Here is a 27,230-nt window from a genome sequence, read left to right on the forward strand (position 1 = left end):
GCTCTCAGTTACTGCTAAGGAATCAAATTGGCCTGAACCGATATCCCCCACTCAATCAAACCTGTTCTATTTCCAAGAAGCCATTCTTGACAGCAGAATTCAAACAAAATGGCTTCATACGATAATCCCCAATACACCCAGACTTCCCCCCTAAAGCTTCGCCTTCACAGTTGACTTTAAATGGAAGAAGTGGAAGGGCATTGTCTCAGACGTCAACAACACTTCAGACCCCTTGTACACTATCCATTATGCCCCTTCCAGTCTCGCAGCCAACGTGGTGTTCAAAAAAGCCCTCAACGAAGAAGTCATCGGAATAGGCAAGCTGAATGCAATCTCCATCAATGCAGATTACGAACTACGTGGACAAAAGGCCCACCTACTGGCCCAGAAACGCTGGCGAACGGTTTACACCCACCGCTCACTCAACTTTTCTGACACCGAATTTCCTGTCACAATGACATGGAATAGCGATTGCGGGTTCAAGAACTGGGGACTTTGTCTGCGTCGATGAGGAGCAGATGCCCGTGGCAAAATTCTCTGCTAAAGCCTGGGATGTCACCAAAATTGGTAAGATCGAGTTCATGGGACCCAGAGCAAATGATAGAGCCGCACAAGAGGAAATTGTGGTTACGGGATTTACCTTGTGTTGTCGCATGATGCTTCGCTGTAACGATATTCCCAATCTCTTTGGGGCTATTTTTGCTCGATCGGAGCACAAGCAGCATTTTGAGCTTCAGCCCCAAGCTATGACAAGCAAGTAGGCTTCACAGTTGACGTGATTTGTCTGCGTTGTCCGGGAGTTTGGGGGTTCGTTCTTGTTTTGCGGACAGAAAGATGTTTCTGGAATAGCACTTGATCATATAACACCGTAATACATGTTTTGACCATACGCAAGTTTTGCTTTGTAGTTGCGAAAAAAAAACACTCTCTAACCAAAACGGTATGGAAAGGGAAACATCCTGACCAAGCGAGCGGGCAAGCCTACCACCCCCTGAATAATGTCATTACTCGCCCAGTTCCGATTAGGATCCACACCATGGGCCAGCATGGTGTTACATCGGTGCCAGGCGTGCATAGTGGCGGAATAAAGGGGACTAGTAATTGCCTTTGTTGAAGGAGGTGCTGGTCATGTTAAAGTCACGGGTAAACGCGCTGTTTCATGGCCGTATAAGGTAGTTCATACGGTCTAGACAAAGGGTCTGGAGTGAAGCCACTTGTGTTGGTCAATGGCATCAGAGCAGTGATTTTGCTTCCCACTGGCTGCGAGCTCGGCGATGTAGGACGCAAAGTTTTTGTCCAGGCTTAGCCCTCATCAATAACGCGCAGTGCGGCTGCCAGAGTGAACGCTTTGGCCAGACTGGCCATATTGTAGATTTTATTCATTTTGGCAAGGGTCCATTCTGCGGAAGGGAGCAATGTGCTGGAGTCTGCATACAGACTTAGATTTAAAAGCGAGGGCGGTCACAATGGTCGACTTGTGACTGATGATAATGAAGCCTTCCGGCCGGATGGGGTGAAGTAAATTGTGTGTAGGCGTTCCATAATTGTCAGGAACAGTGTACTGGCTTAAGTTTAGCGGTCGCTGTTGAAGAGGTCAAGCGAGTAGCCCCACCGATTCAGGGGATGCTGGATGATGAGGTCTATGGCACTTGAAGGGAGCCGCAGTTTCTCATGAGGCAAAGGGCTGGAGATTTTATTTTCACTGTGGAGTGAAATGGCATTGGAAGGGGTGGGAGTTTTCCATGGCTTCCAGACAGCGAACATATCTGAGCTTGCTTCCTAATATCTGGAGATTGTCTGTAGACGGGTTGGATGTTCAGGAACATAATTTAATATGTGCTCAAGCCTTGATCACAGTAAGGATGTGTTGAAATTTTTTTTAACAAAAGCATCTAGAATTTATACAGAAATCAAGGCAAATCTGATGCGGGAAGATGTAGATCGCATCCGATACCGCTGCCGACATGCGAAATTTCGGCTGATATCTCGACACTATTCAGACGCTGCCGGTCTTTGCCACGGCCGACTTCGACATCAACATATCGAGCGCTAACGGGAGTAATGGGTTCACTCCCAATGCCCAAGGTAGTGTTATCTGACATGAGATCGTCTGATTTTAACCCCCAATTAGCCGCACGAACTTTGGCTCTGCGACGTTCCGAGTCGATAGTCTCCTTCATGTGGGTGAACGATCGCACCTGATCAGCTGCCCACTTATCCAGAAGCTCATTTCGAGCTTCTAATTCTAGCTGAAGCTGTTCTTCAAGGCCTGCATTGACATTTTGAAGACGCCGCATTTCACATTTGGCGCCATGCAGTGATGTGGTGAGGTCTGAAATGCGAATATTGAGAGTCCCAGTCTCTACTTCGTGCGTTTGAAGTTCACTGGTGTTTTGGTCAAGGGTCTCCACGGCCCTTTGATATTCCTTCTCAAGAAGCTCCACTTGAGCCATCAAGTCGCAAGCCCGAATTCGGTTGTGCTCAACGGTTTTCTCCAACTCTCGGATGCGAGACCCAGACTTGGTAGCAGTAGCCTCAGCCGAACAGCGCCTTGAGCGTTCATGGGCCACTTCTTTCTTAAGTTTAGAAATCTGGTGGCTGTAGTCCTCCTTTATAGCTGTGTTCTGCTTTTCAAGATTTTCGACGAGATTTTCGAGATTCTTCATCTCATATTGGTACTTGTCGAGAGCCGTGCTTAATCTGTCAATCCCAACAGCCTGTTCTTGGACTTCGCGCTCGAGGTCTTGGATTCGTATTCTTGCTTGGAGCGTATCTCCCGCGGAAGATGCGATTGAATCCTCGAGTCTGTCGATTTTGCTTATAGCTGTCTCATATCGATGCAATAAATCATCAAACTGCCCTTGAAGAGCTTTTTCTCGCCCGAGAGAACCGTGATGGTAGTGGCGCTCCGTCCCCAGATCTTTTGCAAGTGACTGAACACGCTGTACCAGCGCACCCAAGGTTGCCTTACCGTTCTCAAGGCTGACGTTGGCAGTCTCACCAGGCAGTGCACGCTCAAGCTCAAGACGAGCTAAGCGGAAGTGGCTCCGCATGTCCGATATGACATCGTCAATACCGTCCCCGGAGAAACCTAGACCGGAGCATTGTTGTGCAACTCCTTCAAGAGCCTCGGCAGCATCAGAAGCACGAGAGAGAGCATTTTCCAAAATTTCTATAAGATTCTTGAAGAAATCCGATGGTGGAGAAGACTGGTGGAAAATGTTACTGATCGTAGGGTCATTGAACCCTGAGATTCGTGATCGACATGCATTGAACAATTCGTTCTTTTCTTGTCTGGCAGCTTCCAGGTTAAGAGTCAGGGAATGGATCTCAGATTGTTCTGTGTTGACTGGATTCTTCGTTTGAGCGGTGCGAGTGGGCGTTTGAGGTTCATCGGATAACATCAAGCTATCAGTGACGGGTGGATTATGACCTCGAGCTCCACGGAAATCAGGGGAGCTGGAGACAATGATAGCACTATCATTGAACACGAAAGTCTCTCCATCACCATTCGAAAATGGGGTGGTGTAATCCAGATTGTGATCAGAAACCACTGAAATTTCCTCGCCAAATCTGGGTGTATTTGGTGTCATCCAATAGGATTCAGCCACTGAAACTTGGTCCTCAAAGCCCATTCCACTTTGCCTCACAGCTCTGAGTTCATCTCTCAGGGAGTCTCGCTCTTGAAGCAAAGCTTGCATGGTCCTTTCCATGTTGCGCGTCTGCCGTTTTTCACGCTCAATGTTATTGATTTCATCACTCAACCCGATTCGCCTAATTCTTCTCTGGGTTCGTGTATCTAGAATTTGGCGCAGCGGAGTAAATTGAATTCTCCGCTCGGTGCATGTTTCATCAAACGGTTCCTCCGGGTCATACGACCGTTGGAAGCGTGGTGTTGGGGCAGACCTGCGTCGGGATTTGCGGCTAGGTGTGTGGTCTCCAGACTCTGTCTCAAATGATGTTCGACGCATCGCTGGAGTCAAGCCGGTTGATCCAACATCTTCATCATGTAATAACCGGGGACCTGGGTCGGAAAACCGAACACTCTTTCTTGATTTCTTGGGTGTAACAGATACTCTCTTTCGCTGTTGATTGAGGCCGGCATCTTTTGGCACAGCTGACAAGCTCTGTCTAGTCCGGCGTGAGACTGGTGAATCGTTTGTTAGATTTGAGGCAGAGCTCTTCCGTTTCCTTCCTGACAGAGTGGTATCCATGTTGAAAAGACGACGATAATGGAAGATGAAAGCCCAAACAAAGAAGTGGGTTATTAAAAAGTACACAGGGATAGGCCTATAAAGAGAATTCTATAGATCACATATCAAGACGTAAACAAACAAAGTGGGGCTCTATAGGCAACAGGCGCCTAGACGCGTTCCTGATTGATGTTGCCTATTCTGGCGACGGTAAACAAGATGCTTCTTTGGGCGATCAGGTGACAGCAGGACATGTCCCACGTGATACGAACATAGTTGAATCACGTGATACTCTCATTTAAGTCTATATGCATTGAGGCATGTTGAAAATAGCATGCGTTCAATCAAATGATATCCTCATAGACTGATACTTAGCTAATCGAAGGAGATTGGGAGGTGAGATAATCCACACTACCACAACACGTACCTTTTTGATAGCATCGACCTTTCCACCTGGGGCATAAAAGAATTAAAGGACTGGAAAGCCGGGCAGCTTCTTCCAATCGAAACCCCGCAAAATTGACAATATAGGCAATATAAAGCACATTAGGCATCTCTCCTACTTGGTCTGATTTCCATTCTTACTTCCATGTGACTCCCTGCATTTTCCCTACTCCTGGGTCTCCCGGTGATGTCATTTACGATACTCTGAGGAGGCTCAACCCACAGTACTTACCACTTACAAATCTCAGCGCATCGAAGGGAAAATGCAGATTATCAGCCTTTCTACCCGGGTAAGTCTCATTATTTCTCTTGATAAAAATACTGTGGCCCAGTACTCACATTTTAGTGTCGCAGGAACAAATAAATGATGGCCCCAGCGACCAGCCGGTTGATGACGGGCACATGTCTCCACCCGCAGGTCAATTGTCGTTCCTTGAGAAATTACCCGCTGAGATCATTCAAGATATTGCGTCTTATCTCTCAGCTTCGGATCTCGCCTGCCTCGGTGCCACTTCCTGGACTCTTGTCGATCATGCGTCGAATGACTTGCTATGGGCTAAGCTGGTAAACGAGAGACTACCTGCTCCAATCCAAAACTCAGGTCCCTTTAGGTCATTTCGCCGCCTCTATCTTGCATATCACCCTTGCTGGTTCATTCCTCAGCACAAGATCTGGGTCGCAGATAATGAAAATACGGGGATGCTGATCATAGCACGATATGATAACCTTCGGGGTGTGATTGAAGCATACCAGGTCGTCGCAGAACGTGGCACTCCTCAATTTCAAATATGGATATCACACCCAGAAGTTATTATCCAATCCTTTGAACCCAGTGTATATCTGGGGCTGGATGATGATCCCGTCTTGTTTCTCAACGATCCTAATCCATCCTCCCGGACAGCCCCAATACAATCTATTCAATCAGCGACAGATGAAAAACGCATGCCCATAGCTTCGAATGTCCAGCATATCTACAAATCACTGTCGCTTTGCTCTGCACTAAGCCTCCGAGGACCTTGGGTCAACCCAGATGTGCTTTGGCCGCCACAAATCATCCCGAGTAAGGCACGCACAGTTCGTGATTTGAAGGACTCACCACCGCAAATACTGAACAATTTATCGGAATTGTCGGAATCGCTATTCCGTGTCAGGAACTGGGTAAACCCAAGGTTTAGATTGTCGCCAGTATCAAATGAAGCGAGTCTAACTTGCTCAACTCTCGATCCTGTCCTTTACACTCCCACTCCTGAGAAACCCTATCAGGGAATTTGGATTGGAGACTACTCAGCCCATGGCTGTGAATTCTTGCTTGTTCTCCAGAACGACATCACGGCCATAGCATACGGCGATGAAAACGAGTCGCAGATGATGGACACGCAGGACGAGGTCGAACACGATAACCAAGAAAATATCGAGGATGTTGGACAGCGAGGTCAGTTGCAAGCTGTCAAGCTGACAGGTGACCCCAACGTTCCTCGTGGCCAGTTCTCGTTCGTTGCCCAAGAAATTGGCTCCAAAGGCTTGATCAGTGTCGAGACGGAAGAGCCTTTTGTCGGCGCCCGAATTGTACGTTGCCGCGGTCATGTAGCCGGACTTGGGTTCCGTGACGGTAGGCAGTCTTAATATATAAACAAAAGGATCATTACTAACATAAATTGGCCAGATACCTACATTGACTCCCAACTGATCCTTATTTCTCCTAACCACATGGCTCATTACTGGGAGGAAATGGGCCACGTCTCCTATTACCACCGTGTGGACATTGATGCTCTGCTACGTACATATGTAGTTCATAAGTAGTTCACTGTCGTGTTCCTGTTGTTTATCGCTCTACTTTGTTTGACTTTGTTCGACTTTGCATTTTTTACATACCCCTCATGCTGTGATCGACTGAATTCGAGTTGTGACACCTGTTATTGAACTGACTCTACTCCCGATCTTTTGGGATAGTATTGAAGCAGCAACGTCTTTGTTTTTCTTGACAGTGTTACAATACCTCAGAATCTTTAGGGAAAAGACCCCTGTAGTGCATACCATTTTTTCCTCATCCGTTTCATAGTGCCCAGGAAATTTTTGATTCAGCAACAAAGCCTGAGGTATTAAAACAATCAAGATGCTACTAGCATACGTATTGTTGTCAACAAAGCAAGGACTAAGATATCCAGGGAGACCAGATGGAGCAACTTTATTTGAAAGTTCAGTCCAAGCTTAATCAAACAATGGATTCACCGCTGAATTATCCGACTTTCAAGATCTACTTGAGCGCGGCTATCAGAACAAACAATGAATCCCCCTTAGCCTAGTGAAAGCGAGAGTTATAAAGACCTCGGACTTCCTTGCTTGCCAAGCGCGTGTTGAGAACTTCCCACAATTTCTCGGGCGTCAGCGTCGTCGCAAGGTGTGGACGCACATCCTTCTGGGTCCAACATAGCTTTGCGAGGAGAGGCAATGGCTCGCTTTGGGGGATTGGTAGCATGGCAAAATTGATGTTCCTTTCTTTTAGCTCGAGCAAATGACGGATAATTAGGAAATCAGCGAAGTCGGTGCGCGTTTTCTGTTGATATGCTTGTCTTGTCGCCATCTCAGCCGTGCTTCAGCACTTGAGATTTGTGAACACCAGTGCAGAGGAATGTACGATGGAAACCATCAAATAAGGTTAGTGGAGTCCTGATGTTAATTGAGCAAGTATTTGCTAGACGTGTTCAACCAGCGCCCTGGGCCATCCTCAGCATTCACGTCATAGACCTCCGCTATCTTGAGATGTGCCATGGCCGGTTTAGTGTGATGATAACATCGACGCAGAATTTTGTTCCGCAGTAATCATAATAAAGTCTGAAATGGTTACTGCGGGTGAGCATCGCTCTTTCCGGTAGTAGTAGTAGTAGTAGTAGTGGTTGCTGTTCACGACATTCCATGTTCGTGACGGTATCGACATCCTGTATACTTATCTGATCGAGAGAATCTTTGGGACCAAGGTATATTAAGAAACACATGAACATCGGTAACTTTGTTGTTCCCGATAAATGCCGTGGTATAGCCAATTGTTATATTGTTGAATTGCTCTTTATCCCTTACAAAACTGGGGATCTGCTCCCATTTTCTCACACTCTTGGACTGTCTAAGTGTGATCATCCAATCAAGTATTTAGTTGGCCAGAAAGTCAGTCATTCTCCGAGAGAACTCACCCCACTCTGCTTTGTTCCATCTGCTGCCAAAACATCGCACATCCCATCTGTTGACATGGTCGATCAAAGGTACGGCCGTGCCCGCTTCTCGGCCCGGTATATTCTCCTTAGGAGTTCTATCAGATTTCTCCTATATATATCAGGCAGTCCAGAGATTTCGATGCGGGACACTTAGCTGCAGTCACAGGGCAAACCCTGGTGGCCCTAGGGTTTGGGCCCATGGTACAGTTTTCATCATTTGCATGTCGATGTGAACTTTAGTGCCACGGTGATGGTAGACCAGTCGGTTATCCTCGCTCTCTGTGATTTTCAGGCATTGTAGCAGAAGCTTGCGGCAATAATTTTTCACGATAAGATCGATCTTCTATGGCTTTGTTAGATCAGGAGGCCTCTTTGTACCAGGGAAAACTAGAAGCCTCCTCTAAGGAGACTTGTGGCATATTCGCCGTTGAAGATGTGGGAAATTCTTTCATTACGCAATATGTATCCCAAGGTCGCTGCTGCTGCGTCTAAATGGCCGAAGCCGCTTCGAGACAGCATGGTAGCCATTGTTGGGAACGAAGATGAGAAGGAGAAGGAGAAGGAGAAGAAGAAGAAGAGGAGGAGGAGGAGGAGGAGGAGGAGGAGGAGGAGGAGGAGGAGGAGGAGGAGGAGGAGGAGGAGGAGGAGGAGGGAGAGACGAGATCTGGTGTTTGAAGAAGTAGGGAAGAGGATGATGAGGCAAACAAACAAATCAAAACGGTTGTTCTTTAGTCCAGAAGTGAGGAAGAGAAGCATTGATACGTCGTATGTCACTTCTTCCTACCACTCTGTTCTGTCCCATCCCACCACATCCTCACTTTTTGCAAATGAGAAAAGTAACAACCTGCACCTATTCCTCTCGACTGCCGTTTCATCCAATTTTGGACGTTTTTTCAATTTAAAATCAACAATGGAGACTGAAGAGACCGAAGGGCTCACAGCCCTCCCTCTTGCCTCGCCCATTAAAGAGGCAACGCCAACTTTTTCCGAGGAAACTGAAGGACTATCAGTCCCCCTTACTACCTCTACTGCCATTAAGCAGATGTCAACTTCCATCGAGGAGAGCAAGCAACTTCAAGTCCTGATTTCCCCCTCGCTTGTCATCGAGCCGATGTCACTGTCTCAACCCAACCCTGGCTGTTTGGAAGAACCAAATCAACAGACCGACAAACCCAACTCACAGCCTGTCAACGTGATAAATCACCAAGTATCTCCTGATCCTGTGATAAAGGAAGCTTTGAAAGTACTCATCGACAACGCCATCTCGGTTGTGGAGTACGGGAATCAGGTTCTATACAGATGTGGATTCGCAGAGGCTCTGATTGTAAGTGATGAAGCTTTTTCTCCACTCGCTCAGATAAGAAATCCAGCTTATAGTATTTTAACAGGTCGTAGAGTGGGTTGTACCCGATGGACAGCTGTTGCTTGCTTCACAGGTGTTGCTCGAAAACAACTGGCCCCGCCTTCTTTACCACGAAAGAGATTGGAATGGCAACCCTAGAGTCCCTGAATACTGGGAAACTCATTACCTGATGCATGCCCTTGATAGCGAGGACTGGATGCGTGTCCATCTTATCCCTCTGTCGTTGGTTGGTTTCACTCTTGAGGACACTGTCGAGGTTCCCTCGACATTTGCCCATGAGCTCCACCTCCTCACCCCCAAACCTCCTCATTACATGTCATCCTTGATACATCATCTCTTGCAACTACCCATTGATCACAATAGCCGAATTCGAGTTGAGAAGGACCTTCTGGGGTTTATTTCTACCTACATCCTCAAAGATGGACCCGCCAATACGACTGTGTGGACCTATCTTAATGACCAGGATAGCGACAAAGACTACCAGAAAAAAGTTGAAGAAGGGGTTCGGTTCATGAAGACATGGGACTGGGGCAAAATTGAGGAAAGATACCTGGCTATGGCTGAATGTGCGGTCCGAGATTGCCGCTACATCAATTCGCTGACGGACGTTCACGAAGAGCGACACACGCCATGAGTTGACCATACGATGTTGCAGGAGCCTTCAATGCAAACAGGTGGGAAATAAATTCCCATTAGCCTGTCTCTTTTTCGTCCGAGGACTCTGCATTCGTTGTCTTCCCCATGGCTTTAGATAGTCATGAACAACAGATTTAGACGTTCTTGTTTTTTCTTAGACATTTCTTATCCTTCTATGAACTTACTTGCAATAAATGGGGAAGTGAAAGAATGCTGTATGTGATAATGCTCAGAAGCTAGGAATTTTCGAGGACTAGTTGTGATGATTTGCTTGACATGCTGTAGTGCACGATTGTGTAGTCGTTAGCGAAACTCTCGACCGAAACTCGCCAGCAGGGCAATTTTCCTGATGCAGAGTTTAAGAAACTAACACCTCCAGCTTCAAGTATTCAAGACTGACCCAGGCCTAGACAAGCATCAAGAGAACGAGCTCAGGTCATCCGGATCAACTGGTGACAGACACCTCGACATGTCTAAGGATTTTGTCCAGATCTACAAGGAATATATTCCAAGGGTTGTCTGCTAAACTCGTGGCTGAATTTGTACGATGATATAGAACAGGTAGAAAGATGAAAGGTATCGAAAAAGTCAAGACGCCGTGACCTTGAAAGCATCGGTCGAAAGTGGAGGATGGAGCGCAGATAAAGATTGGTCATCATTCGTCAATCCAGCCTTAAAACATGTACTTGTGGCAGCCGGGTAGTTTGAAAAGGAACACCGTCCACAGCACAGAATCAATCTGTACGTACTGATTTGTATCATATTGCCATAGGGCCAAGCGTCGAGACCAAGGCCCAGATTCATACCGCCAGTCAAGCCCCGCGGCAATCTATGCACACCCGGGAATTTCCATGTGTACCAATTTAGAGTCCGCTATCATACACACATCATGGCCGAAAGTCAAATCGTGAGAGAGGAAACGTCGATTGTCTCCTCGAGTTGAATGTGGCGGCGCCAATCACCGGCGTCGCTCGAACCAGGCGGACGAGCCCATGACAGCCACTGACTGGTCCATCATCCACTCGCCAACACCCAGGTAGCTGTCAACCCATTTCTTGACATCTTTGTTCTCTGTAATCTTGTCTGAATTGAGGCTGGGGCTAGGAAAGTCCCACGCACACACGGCCCAACGAATGGGGGTGCGCGAAGGGTAACAGAGTTAGCCAATAGTTCTCCCATGCAAGCCGAGGGTATAAAAATGGGCAACAGGCAGAGTGAAAGATGGCTTGGAAGAAGAGGATCGTGAGGGGTTGGAGTGTATTTACGTGAGCCCAGTGGAGCGCTTAACACCTGCCAGGAAGGCGGAGACTGAGATTTAAAGCACCGATTAGTTTGTATTCCGAGGTAAAAGATAGAATTGGAGGACTCACAGAGAACCGCGTCAAATGCGTAGTGGGTAAGACGGCCAAGCTAGATTGCAGCAAGCATCCAAGTCAGTCATATGCTCTTTGTTCCAGTAACCTCGGTTATCCAAGATCAGCCAGCAAAGATCTCTCACCATGATGCTGAGTAGAAGAAGTCAAATCTGTGGTTATTGAGTAACTGGAAAATCACCAAAAAGCTTGAGAGACAAAAGTAATAGGAGGCCCAACCTGTCATGGAGACCGCCCAAAGAGTGGTCACGTGTAAACTCACATGACGTCTCCCAAGTGGCTTTGGATGAGGCTGGTTAAACTGGGTACATACCTGACATAATCCACAGTGTGGCTGGGGCCAGATCACTTAGGTGCCCGCACCTGCCCGCACCTGCCCACCTACAGGTGTGCCCAGGTGCGCACTAGCCCGGATTCGGTCTATCGATAAGCATTCTCATCCCACCGAAATCCCGTTTCGCGTCTTGGCCGTCTCTGAGCTGGGGCTCGATCAATTGGGTGTCTTTATTTGTCACATTTATTCGATAGAAGGACTCCAATCTACAGCGCGTAGGCCAGCACGGGGCGTCCTCCGCTATTCTGCGGTCAACCCAGCCTGGAGTTGATACATAACTCATGTCTTTTTTTCTGCCTGGACTATTTATGCCGCCTCTGCCGATAACTTCAGCTCTTAATTAATAGAAAATTTGGGTACACAATGAGATAGGGACTAAACTAGTCAAATACTCATATGATATAAAATCCACAGTTTAATTTAGTATAGATGTGGTTCGGTGTCAACATGTTGTACGACAGAAAGAGATGTCTTGGGATGGAACCACTGCTCACACCGGCGGCGGCCAACATTTTCCCTCCCGCCCCGCACCCATCCGTTTTCTATTTCCCCTCCATCTCACATCCTTTCTCTTCTACCATCCTCTCTGATTCTCAATTGATCAGAACTATCCTACCCTTTCTAAATCCATTCAACAATTGTTGATCATATCAAAATGGCAGCTACCAACTCCCTCGACCATCTGAGCAACCGCATGAAGCTGGAGTGGCACTCCAAGCTCAACACCGAGATGGTGCCTGCGAAGAACTTCCGCCGCACTTCCATCATCTGTACCATTGGTATGTAAAACCAACGATGAGAAATTTGACCTTGTCAAAGAAGTTGCAACGGAGAAAAAAAAAACCCCCCGATTACTGACAGGCAATCGATCAGGTCCCAAGACAAACTCCGCTGAGAAGATCAATGCCCTCCGCACAGGTATAGCAATGAAGTTTCCGCTGGAAATGGACAGCGTTGTTGGGTGTATAGACTGACATGGCCATAGTCGGTCTTAACGTTGTTCGCATGAACTTCTCCCACGGATCATACGAGGTCAGTTTGTCCAATCAACATCTGATGAAGACCTTCGCTGACAGTGTCTGCAGTACCACCAATCTGTCATTGACAACGCTCGCGAGGCCGCCCGTATCCAGATTGGTCGCCCTCTCGCCATTGCCCTTGACACTAAGGGCCCCGAGATCCGTACCGGTAACACCGTTGGTGACAAGGATTTCCCCATTAAACAGGGCACCGTGCTCAACATCACCACCGATGAGGCATACGCCACTGCTTCTGATGACAAGAACATGTAAGAACGTTTCCATTGCCGAAGGGTGAATTGTTTCAACCGACATTCGCTCAATATAGTTGCGTAGCTGGGCGAGCTTGGCATGTGACGTGGACTGACAAGAGTGTGACGACAGGTACTTGGACTACAAGAACATCACTAATGTGATCACCCCTGGCAAGCTCATCTATGTGGATGATGGCATTCTGTCCTTTGAGGTGATCGAGGTTGTTGATCAGCAGACCATTAAGGTCAAGTGCCTGAACGACGGCAACATCTCATCCCGCAAGGGTGTCAACCTTCCCGGCACTGATGTAGATCTCCCCGCTCTCTCTGAGAAGGATATTGCCGATTTGCGATTCGGTGTCAAGAACAAGGTCGACATGGTCTTTGCCTCATTCATCCGTCGCGGCAGCGACATCAAGCACATTCGTTCCATCCTTGGCGAGGAGGGTAAGGAGATTCAGATCATTGCCAAGATTGAGAACCAGCAGGGTGTCAACAACTTCGATGAGATTCTCGCAGAGACCGATGGTGTTATGGTCGCCCGTGGTGACCTCGGTATCGAGATCCCCGCCCCCAAGGTCTTCCTTGCCCAGAAGATGATGATCGCCAAGTGCAACATCAAGGGCAAGCCTGTTATTTGTGCCACCCAGATGCTGGAGTCCATGACATACAACCCCCGTCCCACTCGTGCCGAGGTTTCTGATGTTGCCAACGCCGTTCTCGACGGTGCCGACTGTGTCATGCTGTCTGGTGAGACCGCTAAGGGTAATTACCCTTGCGAGGCCGTCAAGATGATGTCCGAGACCTGCTTGCTGGCTGAGGTTGCCATCCCTCACTTCAACGTCTTTGACGAGCTGCGCAACCTGGCCCCTCGCCCCACTGAGACCTCCGAGTCCGTTGCTATGGCCGCTGTCAGCGCCAGTTTGGAGCTGAACGCCGGTGCAATTATCGTTCTGACCACCAGGTATGTGCCGGAACAGCGTCTCTGTCGTTTGGTATGACGATCATGCTAACAAGTCCATAGTGGCAAAACTGCCCGCCTTATCTCCAAGTACCGTCCCGTCTGCCCCATCCTGATGGTCACTCGCAACGAAACCGCTTCCCGGGTAAGTCAAATTCGATCGTTCGAATGGCCGTTCTTTGCTGACAATAGTTTCCAGTACTCCCACCTGTACCGCGGTGTGTGGCCGTTCTACTTCCCCGAGAGCAAGCCTGACTTCAACGTCAAGATCTGGCAGGAGGATGTCGACCGTCGTCTCAAGTGGGGTATCAACCACGGTCTCAATCTCGGAATTATCAACAAGGGCGACCCCATCGTCTGTGTCCAGGGATGGCGTGGTGGTATGGGCCACACCAACACCGTTCGTGTGGTGCCCGCCGATGACAGCCTCGGTTTGGCCGATGAGTAAATCTGGAAGGTAAACTTTCGGTGATCAGTGGTCCAGTGTGCTTTGTTTACCGCCGGTGTGCGGATGTGATACATAACTCTTTTTTCTCTTATTGCCGCCTTTTTCTTTTGCTTTCGAAGCCAAGTTTGTTCTGCGCCGTGTGGTCTGGACCACAGTCTGGAAGGTTAATGCATTGCTCATGTAAATGAAACGAATTTAATGCTTTCCGGTCACGTTGGTGGGACAGTAAGACTTCACAATTCAAATTGAATAGACATAGAACTGGTATTTAGTCCTCAAGTCCTTGTAGATTTTGTCGTACGTCGAGAGTTCGCAATTGTCATAGTAGTCTCACACTCGCACACCAATGCATAGACTCACTTGCCCTGAATTCCACGCGCGATTGAAACTGGAATGATCCTCTTCAAAGACTATTTCCGTCCAAATAACTTGCAAGAAGAAAAGAATCGAATCGAACAAAAAGCAGATGCGGGGGACGTACACCCGAGGCAGGGCAGCTTAAAATCCCGATACCGGGACTGCTCCATATGCCCGAGGGTGTGTGACTCTATTACCCGGGCAGATACCGCAGATGCCGCAGATGCATTCTATGCTTCCACCTCTCTCGAGCAGGGAGTCGTGCGAATTTTGAAAACGTCTCAACGTTAGATCAGCGAAAGAAATCAAAATGAGAATTCCAAAAAAAAAAGGGTCTGTAAATTCGTCAGACAATTTTCGCGGAGCCTTTACCGTCCCGAACCCGGTTTCTGCCGATAGTTTCAACAACGCTCTGGTACACTCCGTACAGCTATCTATGTCATACGAGGTGGAAATTATATGGGGTCTTCGTTAGGGACGGACATCAAAGTTAGCTTGGAACCCCGTTCCTGGAGTCTTATGCACAGTACATGTCATTGTTGATTAGTATACTATGTACCGTCCTGTGGATGTCACCTAAAATCTCACGTCGGTATGTTTTGTACATGGACAAATTCAGTTCTACTTTCCAAATCTTCAACATAGCTGTGTAGACAAAAATCATCTTGCATCACTCGCAAAGCTCAACTTTCGTCTTACAATCCAAATCGTCGACAGAAGATTTGCCGAGTGGGCTCGCGATGAAAACAGCGTATATAAAAGCTGGTAGGTAGCGAAAGCTCTTCTGATATAGCGAGCATAGACTCACCTATTTTATTCCCTGTCCCTTCTGCAAAATTTGTCTGTGTATGCTTAAACCCCTCTAGTTTCCAGGCATCCCCCCGCCCAAACTGCGAACAGAATTCTCGGCACATACCACAAACCCTGGTTGCTCCCAAGATCTCGATCGTTTTCCCTAGATCACTTATGCCCCACCCCTAGCAATCTTGATTTTTTTTTACAAAAATCTGGGAATCCGCCATACTCCGAGGACTTATGCTCAGAGTGCTAGGAACAGATCCAAAACGTGAAAGTTGCCTGCGTAAAGGAACGGGCTTAAGCATGGCTGAGTGGACGGGAAGTCCTATTTGCCACACCCTCGAGTCACATCTCTCTCCCTGTCTATTGCACACTCACCCTTCTTTCTCATCAGCCTGTCTCATCATCACCCCTATTCATACTTGATGTAAGCCTCTTAATAGTGTAACTTTATACCCTAAACTCGGCCCAACGTGTCTCCTACTATATATCTCAGCCTTAGGGCATTGAGCCGCACAGAGAACACCGAAAACGATGTAGTCTTAATGCAAAATTTCAAAGTTAGTTACAATTTCTCTAGCAGATCATTCGATACCCCAGTTAGTAGGGAGGAGAGGGGCAACATTAATGTCCTGTGCACTTTGTTTCAATCGCTTGTGTGGCAGGTGTTCAGGAAGTGACTCTTATCTGTGTGATTGAGGGCATCAAGTGCTATAACCGTGAAGTGTATGCGCTAGCAATGAGAACGGTGGTCATTCGACTTGTGGGTTTAATGCAGGATCTCTACATGGGCAGTGTGATGAAGGGTTTGGTTACGAGTGCTTTGGAGACCAGGATTGCTCGAAAAGGCCTTTGTGGGCTGTGGCACAGAATCATCCGCTAACTCTCTAGCATTGGAACGGGAGCCCAGCGACCTATTTCCAAGGCTCAAGTAGTTCTTGGGTTAAATTGTGAACCAGATGCAGTTACAATGTCATTGAGGCAACTTTCATCCTTCCGAATGTGAAGAGGGAGAAGACATTGTCGTGGTAATTGTGAATGAGCATGACTGTATGCCAATCTTTTGTGTCGACATAGATCGTCGACTGATCATTCATTCCCAAGAAAAGATTCAGGAGCAACTTTATGCAGATACGAATATGGAGAGAACTCCTCTGTTATTGGAAAATTCCCAGGTAGAGTAGTGACGAAGGCCCTCTAATCACATCGTGAAGCATCTTTTCCTCTGATACTCTTCACGCGAGGTGACTACCAACTAGCCTTGGAAGGTTGCACGTATTTAATCAACTGAGTCTACCACAAGTCAATTATGCGGATTGTTCCAATCCAGATCGACATTGTTAGAGCTGTGTTTGGTTTTTTAGGTGCCTGAAGCCGACGACATTGCACCGCAAAATAACCCTATTTTCTTTTCTTTTTTTTTTTTTGGCTACTGTCTTGTCCTTTTGGATCGACAAGGGAGTGACACTTGTTGATTTAACCCCACTCCCTGAGATCTTTGGTTCTGAGTATCAGAGTATTCCAATAGCACCTATGCCAATTCACACTCGATAAGACTCTCGGATCCTCTCTGGGCACTCCAAATCTTCGTGATTTTCAGTCCAGCAGATCCCACCAGTAGGTGCCAGTGAGCTTCAGTCCGCTCGGTCGAAGCTACATCAGCCATCATGATAATATCCAGACTGGTTGTCTCCCAGTGTGCGTTAGTATGAGGGATGATATTCTCGTTTATCAGCAACTTGCTGTGTCCCCGCTTCATGGCATCCACCAGACCCTTTAGGATTTTACGGCAGTCATCATCTGGCCAATCGTGAAGGACGGAGTGCATGTAGTAAGCGCGAGCTCCTACAGAAGCTAAGATTAGCTTTGGTCCGAGCTGAGAGTGTGGGTCATGGTGGGGGAAACGATACCCTTGATAGGCTGCTCAGTGAAGAAGTTATGCTCCATTGCCTCGATCGAGGGGTGCAGTTGCCCAGTCTTGGCTTGTGCAACCACATCGGACACGTCCTGGAGCACCAGACGCCCAGGAGCAGCAGACCACTTGCGCCTGAACTCCAAGAGATCGTGGCCTATGCCGCCACCGACATCGACGAGGAGAACATCATCCTGTGCGACATTCGAGAACAGGCTGGGCACGTCGTAGAAATCAACATCCATCCAGCTAGGACGCCCTTGGTGATAGATAGACATGTGGTTGCTAAATAGGCCACCAATCTCTGGGTTCTCCTTCATGAACTCGAAGAAGTGAAGATCGGTTCTGAATCCGCGCTGGAAGGCACAATCTTTACCATTGGCCGGGTTAGTGTAGCCATTCTTCTTGAGCTGGGCAGGCAGAGCAAGCATGCCGGAGGTGATGCAGTTAGTCCTAACTAACGAAATGAGTATCAAGCTTTTTTATTTTAACTTTGAATTCCAGGTCTATGGGCTCTGACTTACGTGCATGCGTAGGACCCACTGTATCGTTGCAAGCTCAACGAAATGGAAGTTCCGGTGCGGCGATATTCATTAGGACCGGTCTCGAGGATGACCCCCATTGCGCACAAGTGCTTCAGGATGCGAGCTGATCAAATTTATGGTTCGTTGTGTGAATGGACAAGACACATGGCGAGATAGGAAGTCACATACCAAGAAGAACTGGGTCAGCCCCGGTGGCCTTCGCCAGCTCATCAGCAGACTTGGGCTTCTCATCTTTAGACAAGACCGCAAAAAGTCCCAGATCAACAGCGATCTCCATTGACGCAAACAGAGTAGTCTATGAAGTCAACATTAATTTCCATCAATGACAAAAAGGGGAGGTTCTAGAAACACGGGAACATACCTGGGACCAACAATGTCTGATAATAACTTCACGCGGGGTCTCAAGGGCATAGACCAGGGACCGGGCGACTTCCAAAAGTGTTGTTCGATCGGTGTAGTCTTGAAGGCGGACACCTTTGCCAAGGGAAGCAACTTGATCGACCAGGCCAGGAACCAGCTCGGGTGTGTTGGCGGACATTGCTATGTGGTCGAAGAAGACATCCTGGAGGTCTTCGTTGGCTTGATTTGTGCCGTTTGTGCCGTTCGTGCCGTTCGTGTGGGTGGTTTTAATCAACGGACTGCTTACGATGTCGGCCATAATGGATGAAGTTTTAACAAGTCAGCCTGAAAGTACAAGAGGATTCCCAGGTTGTAACTTGACTAGCCAAATTATTCGAAGGGTCTTGAAATGAAAACCTTTTTTTTTAGCTAAGCCCTAAGTCTCGAGACACGCTGCAGTCACTTTTCTTTTTCGGCAACCAAAGCTACACCGGCTGAGCAAGGGGTGGAACAGGGTGCAATCCTATGGGCCCGCAGTCACAAGGATCGACCTGAATTAATCCCATATGGGTTGCGTCGACGTCTTGTGTTGTTCCTATTCGGGAAATAGACTAGCACATGGTGCAACATCGAGCTACTTTGTACTATAGTGTGTCTGTTCTAGTGGGGACTAAAAAGAAATCAGATCAAAAGTACTAGAGGTAGTTGTGGCAAGCTGACCTGGGCCAGCTTGAAACTAGTCAATTTCAATTGTACCATGTTTTATCAAGGCGAAGATTCTGACCGAACCTGAGAAAAGAGAAATATAGAGATCACCCCCAAATCTTGTCAAACGGGTGGCGGACCGGCGCTCTGAGGGTGGACTCTAATTTATCAATTTGGATTCGATGATGTGCGTGCTCAGTACATGTGTCTGGCTCAACTTGGGGGTTAGGAAGCCAGCGGACATTTGGGCTAGATATAGAGACTGACAACACAGGGGACTCATTTCGATATCTAAACAGTACGTAGTCTGTACCTCCGGGGCTATTTACGATGTAGAACTGGAGGCCCGTCCACAAGGGATCATAAATCTAAACTGCTCGAAAAGAACACATATCCAAATTGACAAGGATTTCATCCAGCAATCGAAAGTGACTTGGGGCTGGCGATGAAAATGTTGATGTGGAAGGAGTGTCTAAAAAGAGGCAATGTAAAATGATAATAAGAAATTCACAACAAATGAAAGGATCACGCTGCGCTCCACCTCTTCATGCAAACTCATCAGGTCGTAAATCATTAGTATGAGTTATTCCAGCTGGCAGATCCGAATGAGGACTGTCAACCAAGAATCCTTTAGTAACCAGAGTCTTTCGCAAGCCCGTTCCCACCAACAGTCTCAGCTTCAGTGGCCTGGTTCTCATAGCGATATATCCCATTGGGTTGGAATTGATGCCAACAGCTAAACAAAGTCAGTATCCAGGCGCACACTCGAGAGAAGATGTACCAACTAACCTTGGAGCTTGAAGCACGTACCTGGCCATTGCCTCACGGAAACGGCCCTTGTATTCCCTGGGACTGGTGACCGTTGGTCGATTGCGGCCACCGCCAGCAAATCCTTTGTCCTTGATCCAGGACTCGAGTTTCTTGTCCCAGGTGTAGGTACGGATGCAGTCAATGATACCCACCACTAGTTCATTGCGACTTTCATCGATGGCGATCATGAGCGAGTAGTCCATGACATCTTGACGACCCAAGAAGAGTGTGTCATTCCATACGCTTTGGCCAATAAGCTTCTTTGAGTGCTCACGGGCAAAGAGAGGTGTCTCGTAGATGAAATCCACCATGTTCTCGTCCAAGAGAACCTCGTTCCGTTCACCGGTGCTTTCTACTTTGCGGTTTCGCATTGAGCCTTTAAGATCGAAGATGCGCGTAGGGACACGGTCGTAGAATAAGTTCTCCATTAGCAACAAGAACCAGTTGAACTCTGTTCCCGTGACTGGGTTCTTGATGATGACTTGGTAAAAGCCAAACATCTTAGCGATGGCGGAAGGGAGTTCATGGAATAGGGCTTCGGACATGATTTGGAAATAGGCCGGGGCAAATTTGAGGAAAGCCTGCGTCTCAATTGGCGAGAGTGACTTGAGAATGAAACGGTCATCAAGGGTCTTCAAGAACAACGATTTTGTTTTGCCACCCTTCGAGTCCCACTTTGCGCACCGAGACAAAGACTCAACAATTCGATCTGCCACACCGCACTTTTTCCGCAGGGCATCGAACTGCTCGGCGTAGAACACTTTGCACAGCATTTTGGCCTGGCCTTCCTGGAATTGATACTTGAGGTGTGTGCCTGTAGGTCGCAGGAGAGCATGTTCGACCCGTGCTTCCTTCACAGCCTCATTGTCATCTGCACCTGGCTTCTGTTCTTCAACCTCGTCAAACCGCTGTTGAATGCTTGACAGTTTCTCTTTGTAGTCTGAAGAATCCAAAGCGAACGCTACCAAAGAGCTTGGTTCATCCTCGCGAACAATGATATTGCAATCGGCAAATACATGATCCATGACACTGAGTGGATAATCAAGAGACGCCCACCCACTTGCAGAGCGTTCGGACCAGAAATTTGTCAGGATTTTCAGAAGCGTATTGCGCTCATGTCTAGGTAGTTCTTTGAAATCAATTGAGTCATCCTCTGCTGAGTGTTTGGTCTCTTCATGGGAATCTACCGGATGGAGATCTTCAACCATGTTTTGATCCTCATCACTTTGGTGGTCGTCTACCTCGCCGCCAGACAGCAATTGGTTGTCAGAGCAGAGCGCGCTGTCTACTTCCGTAGGCGTCGGAGGAGAAGAGTTTGGCAGAGAGGGCTCTTCATGAGTTATATCATCATGTGTAAGTTCATCGCTCTTGCGACTCAAGTCGTCCATTGGGATCCGTGGAACCGAGGGCGAAGATTCATCATTATCAACCGGTGGTTCACGTTCTTCAACAGCTTCTCGTACATTTCGATAGACCTCCACGATGGGCTTCGAGGACGCCAATGGGAATGCTCGGGACTGGGTACCCTTAGCAGCACGTTGACGTCTTTCACGCTGTCTCTCTTTTTCGAACTCACGACTCAATTGCTCAAAATGCCTGGCGAGATTGGAAACCTGCGATATTCCCCTTTTGCCTGGAGCAGACCGTGGGATGAGTGAGTGGCCTGAGCCAAATCGGGCATTCTTGAGGGAACTCAAGCCCAAACGATCGCTCAGCTTTCTATCCGATGGCTTTGCTGATGATTGGACTGCAGGCTTTTCCGGATCAATTAGATTGGTGAATGCCAATTTTAACCCTGGAAGTTGAATGCTGTGGGTCGATCGTGGTAGATTGGCTGGCTGGGACTGAGCACGTACAAGCGGAGGGGATCGTACCTTACCCGTGCGTCGCAAGGCTGGCTCGGTAGGTCTCGGTATCGCTGAAGGCCGACGTACTGGGGTACTTTGCAAGTCGGAAGCGCCGCTGTCTTCGGTCTCATTCTGGGATCCTTGATCGGGCATCTCGGAAATTTCTGGCAGTGAGGATTCCGATGATCCGTCGCCGGGCACCATCATTGGAAGACTAATGTTGGAGGGAGATTGATTAGAAATATCAGCATTGCCGACGGAGCTGTGTTCCGATTGACCAGTAGGAACAGCCAAGTCAAGATGACGGATTTCTTCTTGTGAGACAGCCTCATCCTGAGGCGAGGGCCTCGTTCCACCGGCAGCATCAAGTGTCAAACTTGATTCCTCTGCTGATACTGGAGGCGAGGGCATCTCAACTTCCTGGAGTTCCTCGCGGTGCTTTTTGCCAGCATGCTCCTCGACAACGGAAACCAGTACATCCTGTGCCTTTTCGGGCGACAATGTCATGCGTCGCATCTTACGTGGCCTGTCAACTTCCTGGTTGCTTTCGTCTTCAACGTCTGTCGGAGTTTGAAGGGTGTCATCTGCAGAAACCGATGTTGCGTCTTTGTCGAGGAAGATCTTTTTGAGTTGCAGCGTTGCCATATGCTTGATATCCTTTTCAGATGGGAAAAAGTTCATTTCAAAATCGGCAAATGTCATGTCCCATTCGACAACCTTTTCTTGAACTGCACGGAGGACCTCATTCAGCGGTATGATCTCCCAGTAACTCGAACTTGTGTATTTTTCTTGCAAGTACCGAACCAAAGAGCTATGGTCTTCATGGCCCTTCTTGATCAAAGTTTCGATTTCCGTCTTGCAGCTTTCCAGCAGCTCGGGAACAACACTCTCGACATTGATCCGTTTCAATCGGTCTTGAACAGATGCCATGAATTTGCTGATACGCTGCTCGGTACGCAAGTATACTTCGTTCCTCAGCTTCAGATCATTGTCCACCTTCCAAGTGACACGAGGCCGTGGAACAATAATCTCGAGGAGACGAATAGGGTCATATTGGACTCGCAAAGCAAGATCTCTGTAGCCAAAATAGTGGAAGTAGTCCCGCCGCAAATCATGCGAGCAACCCCCAGTACGAGCAAGCAAGTGTCTTCCCCAGAAAGAAAGCTCCAAGTATTTTCCGAATGAATATTTCCATGTGTTCTGCGACATAGGCATGACTTGAGTTTCATTGCCACAAACTTTGCAACAGCTCCACATCAGCACAGAGTTGTGGAGCCCACGGAGTTTAGAAGGATAAGGCTGGACCAGGACGCTGATCTGAGCCTCGCCATGGACGTACTGGCGGTGGTGCTCGAACATGCGCTTCTCGCAGCCGTTGACGGTGCATACGGAATTTGCTGTGTGACAAAGGTCCTCCACATACTGTCCGACGGTGAGATCAGACTCGAAAATTGTGTCATCCCCGTGCTCATTGTAGAACTCTAGGGCAAAAGTATCTGGTCCTGAGCAGGGGACTGATGTTGTTGTGCACACCAGGCTGTAGAGTATGACCAGATTCTGATGTGCGTAAGGGTCAAACATGTTGGGATTCCCCGCAACAAAGGCTTCCCATTGTCTTTTTTGGGTTTGATGGTGATAAAGCGCCCGATCGTACTCGGCTTCATGCGCAGCATGCAGCACTTCCTTTACTTTTGCCGGCGCATCTTGCGGTGATTGATGGACCATTTCCGGGGTGATGAGAACAAATTTCTGCGGTTTGACCTTTTCATCTGTGGTCTGATCTGAGTTGCGGTCTTGATCACGAAGAGACTTCAGATACGAAAGTCTGCGTTCCATTTCGCGCGCACGCGTCAAGAGATACGGAGGCTCGAATTTCACGAAAGGAGAGGCTGACAAAATCTTTGTGTCATAGTCCTTAACCACATCGTTATAGTATGTCGGCATTGGAATGTTATCTGGAACTTTTGCAGCATCAGCATCCACGAGAACTTGGCCATCGGAGATATCATCGTATTTCTCGTTCGTTCCTTGTTGAATACATTTATCGATAAGACGCGCGTTGCCCTCGTGGGCAAGGGCCTGGGAACTGAATTTCTTGTCTTTGTCGGACACAATTGTTGATTCTTCTGTCGGTGATGTTGATATCTTCCCGAATTCATCCCGCATAAGATTTGTTTCTAGGCGGAGATTGTACACAACGTAGACCATGAATTCAGTGATTCTTTTCACTTTTCCAAGGACTTGATCATCTCCTCCGCGCAGAATTATAGTACACCCCAGCTCTTTCGGACAGCCAGAAATATACATATATGTTTTCTTTCGGCCATTATGAACGTATGTTTTCACGTCGAAACTGCTGCATTCACTATGCAATGTGGTCGTCAAGAGCTTGTCCATAGATGTCATAATTCTAGTCTGTGTACATCTCGACACAGCCTCGAGAACAGATGGCTTCACGTTGTATGCAGTGGCAATTCCAGCTTGCTCGAGGAGGCCAAGGGCTAGGCCAGAAACAGTTTTCTCAACCAACAGTAGGTTTGGACGCAGTGCTGAGATCCGACTGACCAAGTTCTCTAGAAACTCGCGCTCCTGTCGAATGACAGGTTCGAGGCTCATGAAATGCTGTTGCTGACGAGCGTATTCAAGAGGAAATGTGATGATCAAGATGTTTGGACATAGAATGTTTCGTGACATGCCTTTCAGAGCTAAGTTTTTCGTGAATACGAGTCCCGATACATAAGAAGTGTCACTAGGTCGGCCGCCCGGAATCTTCTTCAACTTGACGTAGTGTCGAATGTCCATATCATCCCCTTTTTGGACATCTGGGTCGACCTCGTCTGCTGCTTTCAAGAGTATCGGCATCAAGGCGTTTTCCCAGCTGTCACCATTTGGCACAGTAGACTCCACAAGCAGTTGATGCAGAAGCTTTCGTACGTGTTCAAGACTGGCTTTGTTCAATTCCACTGGTGGCGCATCATTGCCCCTCATTGATGAACTCCGAGTCATCTTAAACCCGACCTGCTTCGTTTTCTCGGGTAAAGATACGACTGGTGCTAAGGTATCATGAGGAAGCATATTATCCTTTGATGTCCTGGGTGAATGGCGTGGTTGATAATTACTAGTGACGCTCAGGTTTCGGCGACGAGAAAAACGCGGTAGGTTCACGGCTCTTGAACTGGTGATACTGGTTTCGTCCGCATCTCGATTCATACTGGGAATAGTTCTGTCTCCAAAAGCCGATCTGCCCTTTTTCATGGCAGCGAGAAGCCCACCAAAGGATGCCCTCTCATTTTCCCCCCCACTTTTGGATAGAGCGCTCTCAGAGACTGCAGACAAGAGACTAGGTTGCTCATCACCACTGGATGCATCATCCGAGAGATATTGGGCAATTTCTGGGTCAATGATATTATCTTTATGGAAGGCGGGGAGTCGAGATTCAGCGTCTATGTCATCTGCATGTCGGCGTTGAAAGGGAGCGCGATCTTCATGAAATGGCTTGAAGCCCCGAATATATTGCTGCCGAGAGTGGTGGCGTTTGTGACTGATAGAGTGTGGTCTTCCACTCAGCGAGGACCGTAGAGAGCGTGAAGAGGTAGGTCGTACTAGAGGACGATCAGAATCTATTTCAAGGATTGCCGAGCGGCGGTTATGTCCCTCTCCAGCCCGTCGTGTGGCCGGTATGGCCATCGTCGGGGTTCTCAAAACATGATCGATCGATTGAGATACAGCCGAATATGAATCATCGTCATCAGCAGATGTCGGCCCAGTGTTGGTCCAGCTGAGTTCGGAAACTCGAGGATTCCCCACTATGGGGCTCTGCTCGCTATCGGAGAGTTCAGACGAATCATCGTCGTGTGCATTAATCATCTTCTCGCAGGGTTTGCATACCCGGATCCTCCCAGGTTGTCCAAACCGTGTTCCCGAAATAAGCAGAGTGCATTTCGAATCAAAGATTTGACCACAGGTTCGGCAGTGGTGTTTTCTGCGAAAAGTTGTGAAAGATTCTCCGCAATGAAAGCAGTCTTTAGCATTCTCGTCCCGCATCCAGAAATCTCTGCTAAGCAGTTTACTCCTTAGCTGTGACAAAACGCTGTCGCCCCCAGCGGGAGGTTGGCGCCTGGCTTGCAGAGATTGACCAGTAGGCCGCTCGAATTCAGTGTTTAGAGAAGGCAATGAAGAGACTGTTGTGGTAGTTTCAGCTGTGGAGGCCCGTGAAATCACGTAACCAGGCAATCGCGCTGCTCGGATTGAGGGCGTTGACTCTTCATTGGATCTGCTGGGGGCTGCAACCTTGGGGGGTTCATTGGCGTTGGCGCTCTCACGAGGAATATTTGTTTCCATGTTGGTTTGGAGGCTTTCGGCTTTGTAAGGTGCTTCATCAAGAGAAGAAATTGATAGACTTTTTGACTTAGAGACTGAAGCCTTCAGCTCCTCAGAAGGAAGATATGCTCGTGATTTAGAATTTTCTCCTGAGCGCTGTGATGAATTGTCCTGAACCAACTCAGATTGCTTGATGCTTTGCATGTTAGTTGATTGCGAGGAGTTTTCGGGCAGCGTTTGTTGATTTGAAGCAGGGACGGACGTTCGAGACTGGTTGTCTGCAGTATAGGTTGCTGAGAAGAGTGTGTCCTTAGAGTTGAATTCCTCATGATGGCTGTCATGCATCTTTGTAGACAGGACAGGCGAACTAGATAGGTTCTGACTCCATGAAGAGGATGTTTGACTCATAGAAATTTCCAAAAGGCCTTCTTTGTTGCCGATGCTTGTCGACTCTGCATTGTGATTACCCTGGAATGGACCATTGATGGAGCTGCTTCTTGAGCGATCGGAGTTCCCGATCACACTCACATGAAGTTGAGTGACAGCAGGATCTGCCACAATAGCACTGCCCGTGGCTTTCGTTAGTGGTGCGATACTGGGCTTGATTCCAGGGGATGGTGACACAGAGGCCTTAGAAGATATGCTGCCACTTTTGGAGGATATTCTTGATCTCTTTCCTAAATTCGACAGTTGTGCAAGGTCTTGATGAGTGTGAAAGTCTGGCACAACAGGCGAGTGAAGCCTTAATCCTTGGGACGAGTTGGGCTGTGACGGCAGATAATCAGCGGAGCTTGTAGCTAGATCTGAGACTGGTTTTGCAATTGAACGCTCCAATGGAGGACCCTTGATTGCAGGAGCTTCTGTCGCATTTTTGTCTGTAGACTTTCCGCCACCACTGACAATGTCCCTCACTCCTCCGACGGAAGTCCTAAAGCGACTATACAACCCGCTTAGTCCACCTTGTAATTCTCCAGAGAGTGCTTTCTCATCCGATGTAGCAGCTGGATCTGGTGGACTGGTGAATTCGTTGAAAAGAGTGAGTGATTCAGACTGGTACGCTGCATTATGGTAGTTATCCAGAGCTGCATTCATCGATTCTCGTTCAGTCTGCGTCGTAGCCAGAGAGCTGTGTGATCCGCATCGCCCAAGAGGAAGAGTGTTGGAAGACACAGATGGACTGTGCGAATCCTGAGGCTGCTGAGAATCCATGCTCATGTTAGGCAGAAAGGTCTCATCATTTCCATACAGGATGCAGGCACCGTTGATAGCCGACCATTCGCGGTCGGATTGCGGGAAGGTCTCAGGTTTGGCGAGTTTGAAAGGAGGAAGAGGATTGAGAATCCGATAGAAGCGTCTGTCAGGGCGA

The 27,230-nt window shown here is 48.1% G+C and overlaps 7 protein-coding genes across 7 annotated transcripts; 3 read left to right on the forward strand and 4 right to left on the reverse strand.

Moving 5' to 3' along the window:
* Positions 1 to 1,910: 1,910 nt before the first annotated feature.
* Positions 1,911 to 4,214, reverse strand: Pdw03_4374 (Cys/Met metabolism, pyridoxal phosphate-dependent enzyme; the record flags this gene model as incomplete). The annotated part of the gene is made up of 1 exon (XM_014675732.2): positions 1,911 to 4,214. One exon carries the CDS (start codon positions 4,212 to 4,214, stop codon positions 1,911 to 1,913), a length of 2,304 nt encoding a protein of 767 aa, XP_014531218.2.
* A 686-nt stretch (positions 4,215 to 4,900) lies between these two features.
* Pdw03_4375 (F-box domain, cyclin-like) lies at positions 4,901 to 6,437 on the forward strand (the record flags this gene model as incomplete). Its single annotated transcript, XM_014675731.1, has 3 exons — positions 4,901 to 4,927; positions 4,992 to 6,246; positions 6,301 to 6,437. 3 exons carry the CDS (start codon positions 4,901 to 4,903, stop codon positions 6,435 to 6,437), a joined length of 1,419 nt encoding a protein of 472 aa, XP_014531217.1.
* A 2,316-nt stretch (positions 6,438 to 8,753) lies between these two features.
* On the forward strand, positions 8,754 to 9,840 carry Pdw03_4376 (uncharacterized protein; the record flags this gene model as incomplete). Its single annotated transcript, XM_014675730.1, has 2 exons — positions 8,754 to 9,167; positions 9,232 to 9,840. The coding sequence occupies 2 exons, from the start codon at positions 8,754 to 8,756 to the stop codon at positions 9,838 to 9,840; spliced, it is 1,023 nt and encodes a 340-aa protein (XP_014531216.1).
* Positions 9,841 to 10,800: 960 nt separating this feature from the next.
* On the reverse strand, positions 10,801 to 11,343 carry Pdw03_4377 (DUF1748-domain-containing protein; the record flags this gene model as incomplete). Its single annotated transcript, XM_014675729.1, has 4 exons — positions 10,801 to 10,936; positions 11,108 to 11,150; positions 11,213 to 11,252; positions 11,341 to 11,343. The coding sequence occupies 4 exons, from the start codon at positions 11,341 to 11,343 to the stop codon at positions 10,801 to 10,803; spliced, it is 222 nt and encodes a 73-aa protein (XP_014531215.1).
* Positions 11,344 to 12,204: 861 nt separating this feature from the next.
* Positions 12,205 to 14,231, forward strand: Pdw03_4378 (Pyruvate kinase; the record flags this gene model as incomplete). Its single annotated transcript, XM_014675728.1, has 7 exons — positions 12,205 to 12,328; positions 12,423 to 12,467; positions 12,535 to 12,581; positions 12,635 to 12,837; positions 12,953 to 13,786; positions 13,847 to 13,928; positions 13,983 to 14,231. 7 exons carry the CDS (start codon positions 12,205 to 12,207, stop codon positions 14,229 to 14,231), a joined length of 1,584 nt encoding a protein of 527 aa, XP_014531214.1.
* A 2,686-nt stretch (positions 14,232 to 16,917) lies between these two features.
* Pdw03_4379 (O-methyltransferase, family 2) lies at positions 16,918 to 18,501 on the reverse strand (the record flags this gene model as incomplete). The annotated part of the gene is made up of 5 exons (XM_014675727.2): positions 16,918 to 17,231; positions 17,297 to 17,751; positions 17,823 to 17,946; positions 18,012 to 18,138; positions 18,205 to 18,501. 5 exons carry the CDS (start codon positions 18,499 to 18,501, stop codon positions 16,918 to 16,920), a joined length of 1,317 nt encoding a protein of 438 aa, XP_014531213.2.
* Positions 18,502 to 19,517: 1,016 nt separating this feature from the next.
* On the reverse strand, positions 19,518 to 27,140 carry Pdw03_4380 (1-phosphatidylinositol-3-phosphate 5-kinase (Fab1), putative; the record flags this gene model as incomplete). The annotated part of the gene is made up of 3 exons (XM_066100730.1): positions 19,518 to 19,623; positions 19,677 to 26,332; positions 27,111 to 27,140. The coding sequence occupies 3 exons, from the start codon at positions 27,138 to 27,140 to the stop codon at positions 19,518 to 19,520; spliced, it is 6,792 nt and encodes a 2,263-aa protein (XP_065956130.1).
* Positions 27,141 to 27,230: the final 90 nt, after the last annotated feature.

This window comes from Penicillium digitatum, chromosome 1 (genome assembly GCF_016767815.1).
Source record: "Penicillium digitatum chromosome 1, complete sequence".
Taxonomy (NCBI): Eukaryota; Fungi; Ascomycota; class Eurotiomycetes; order Eurotiales; family Aspergillaceae; genus Penicillium; species Penicillium digitatum.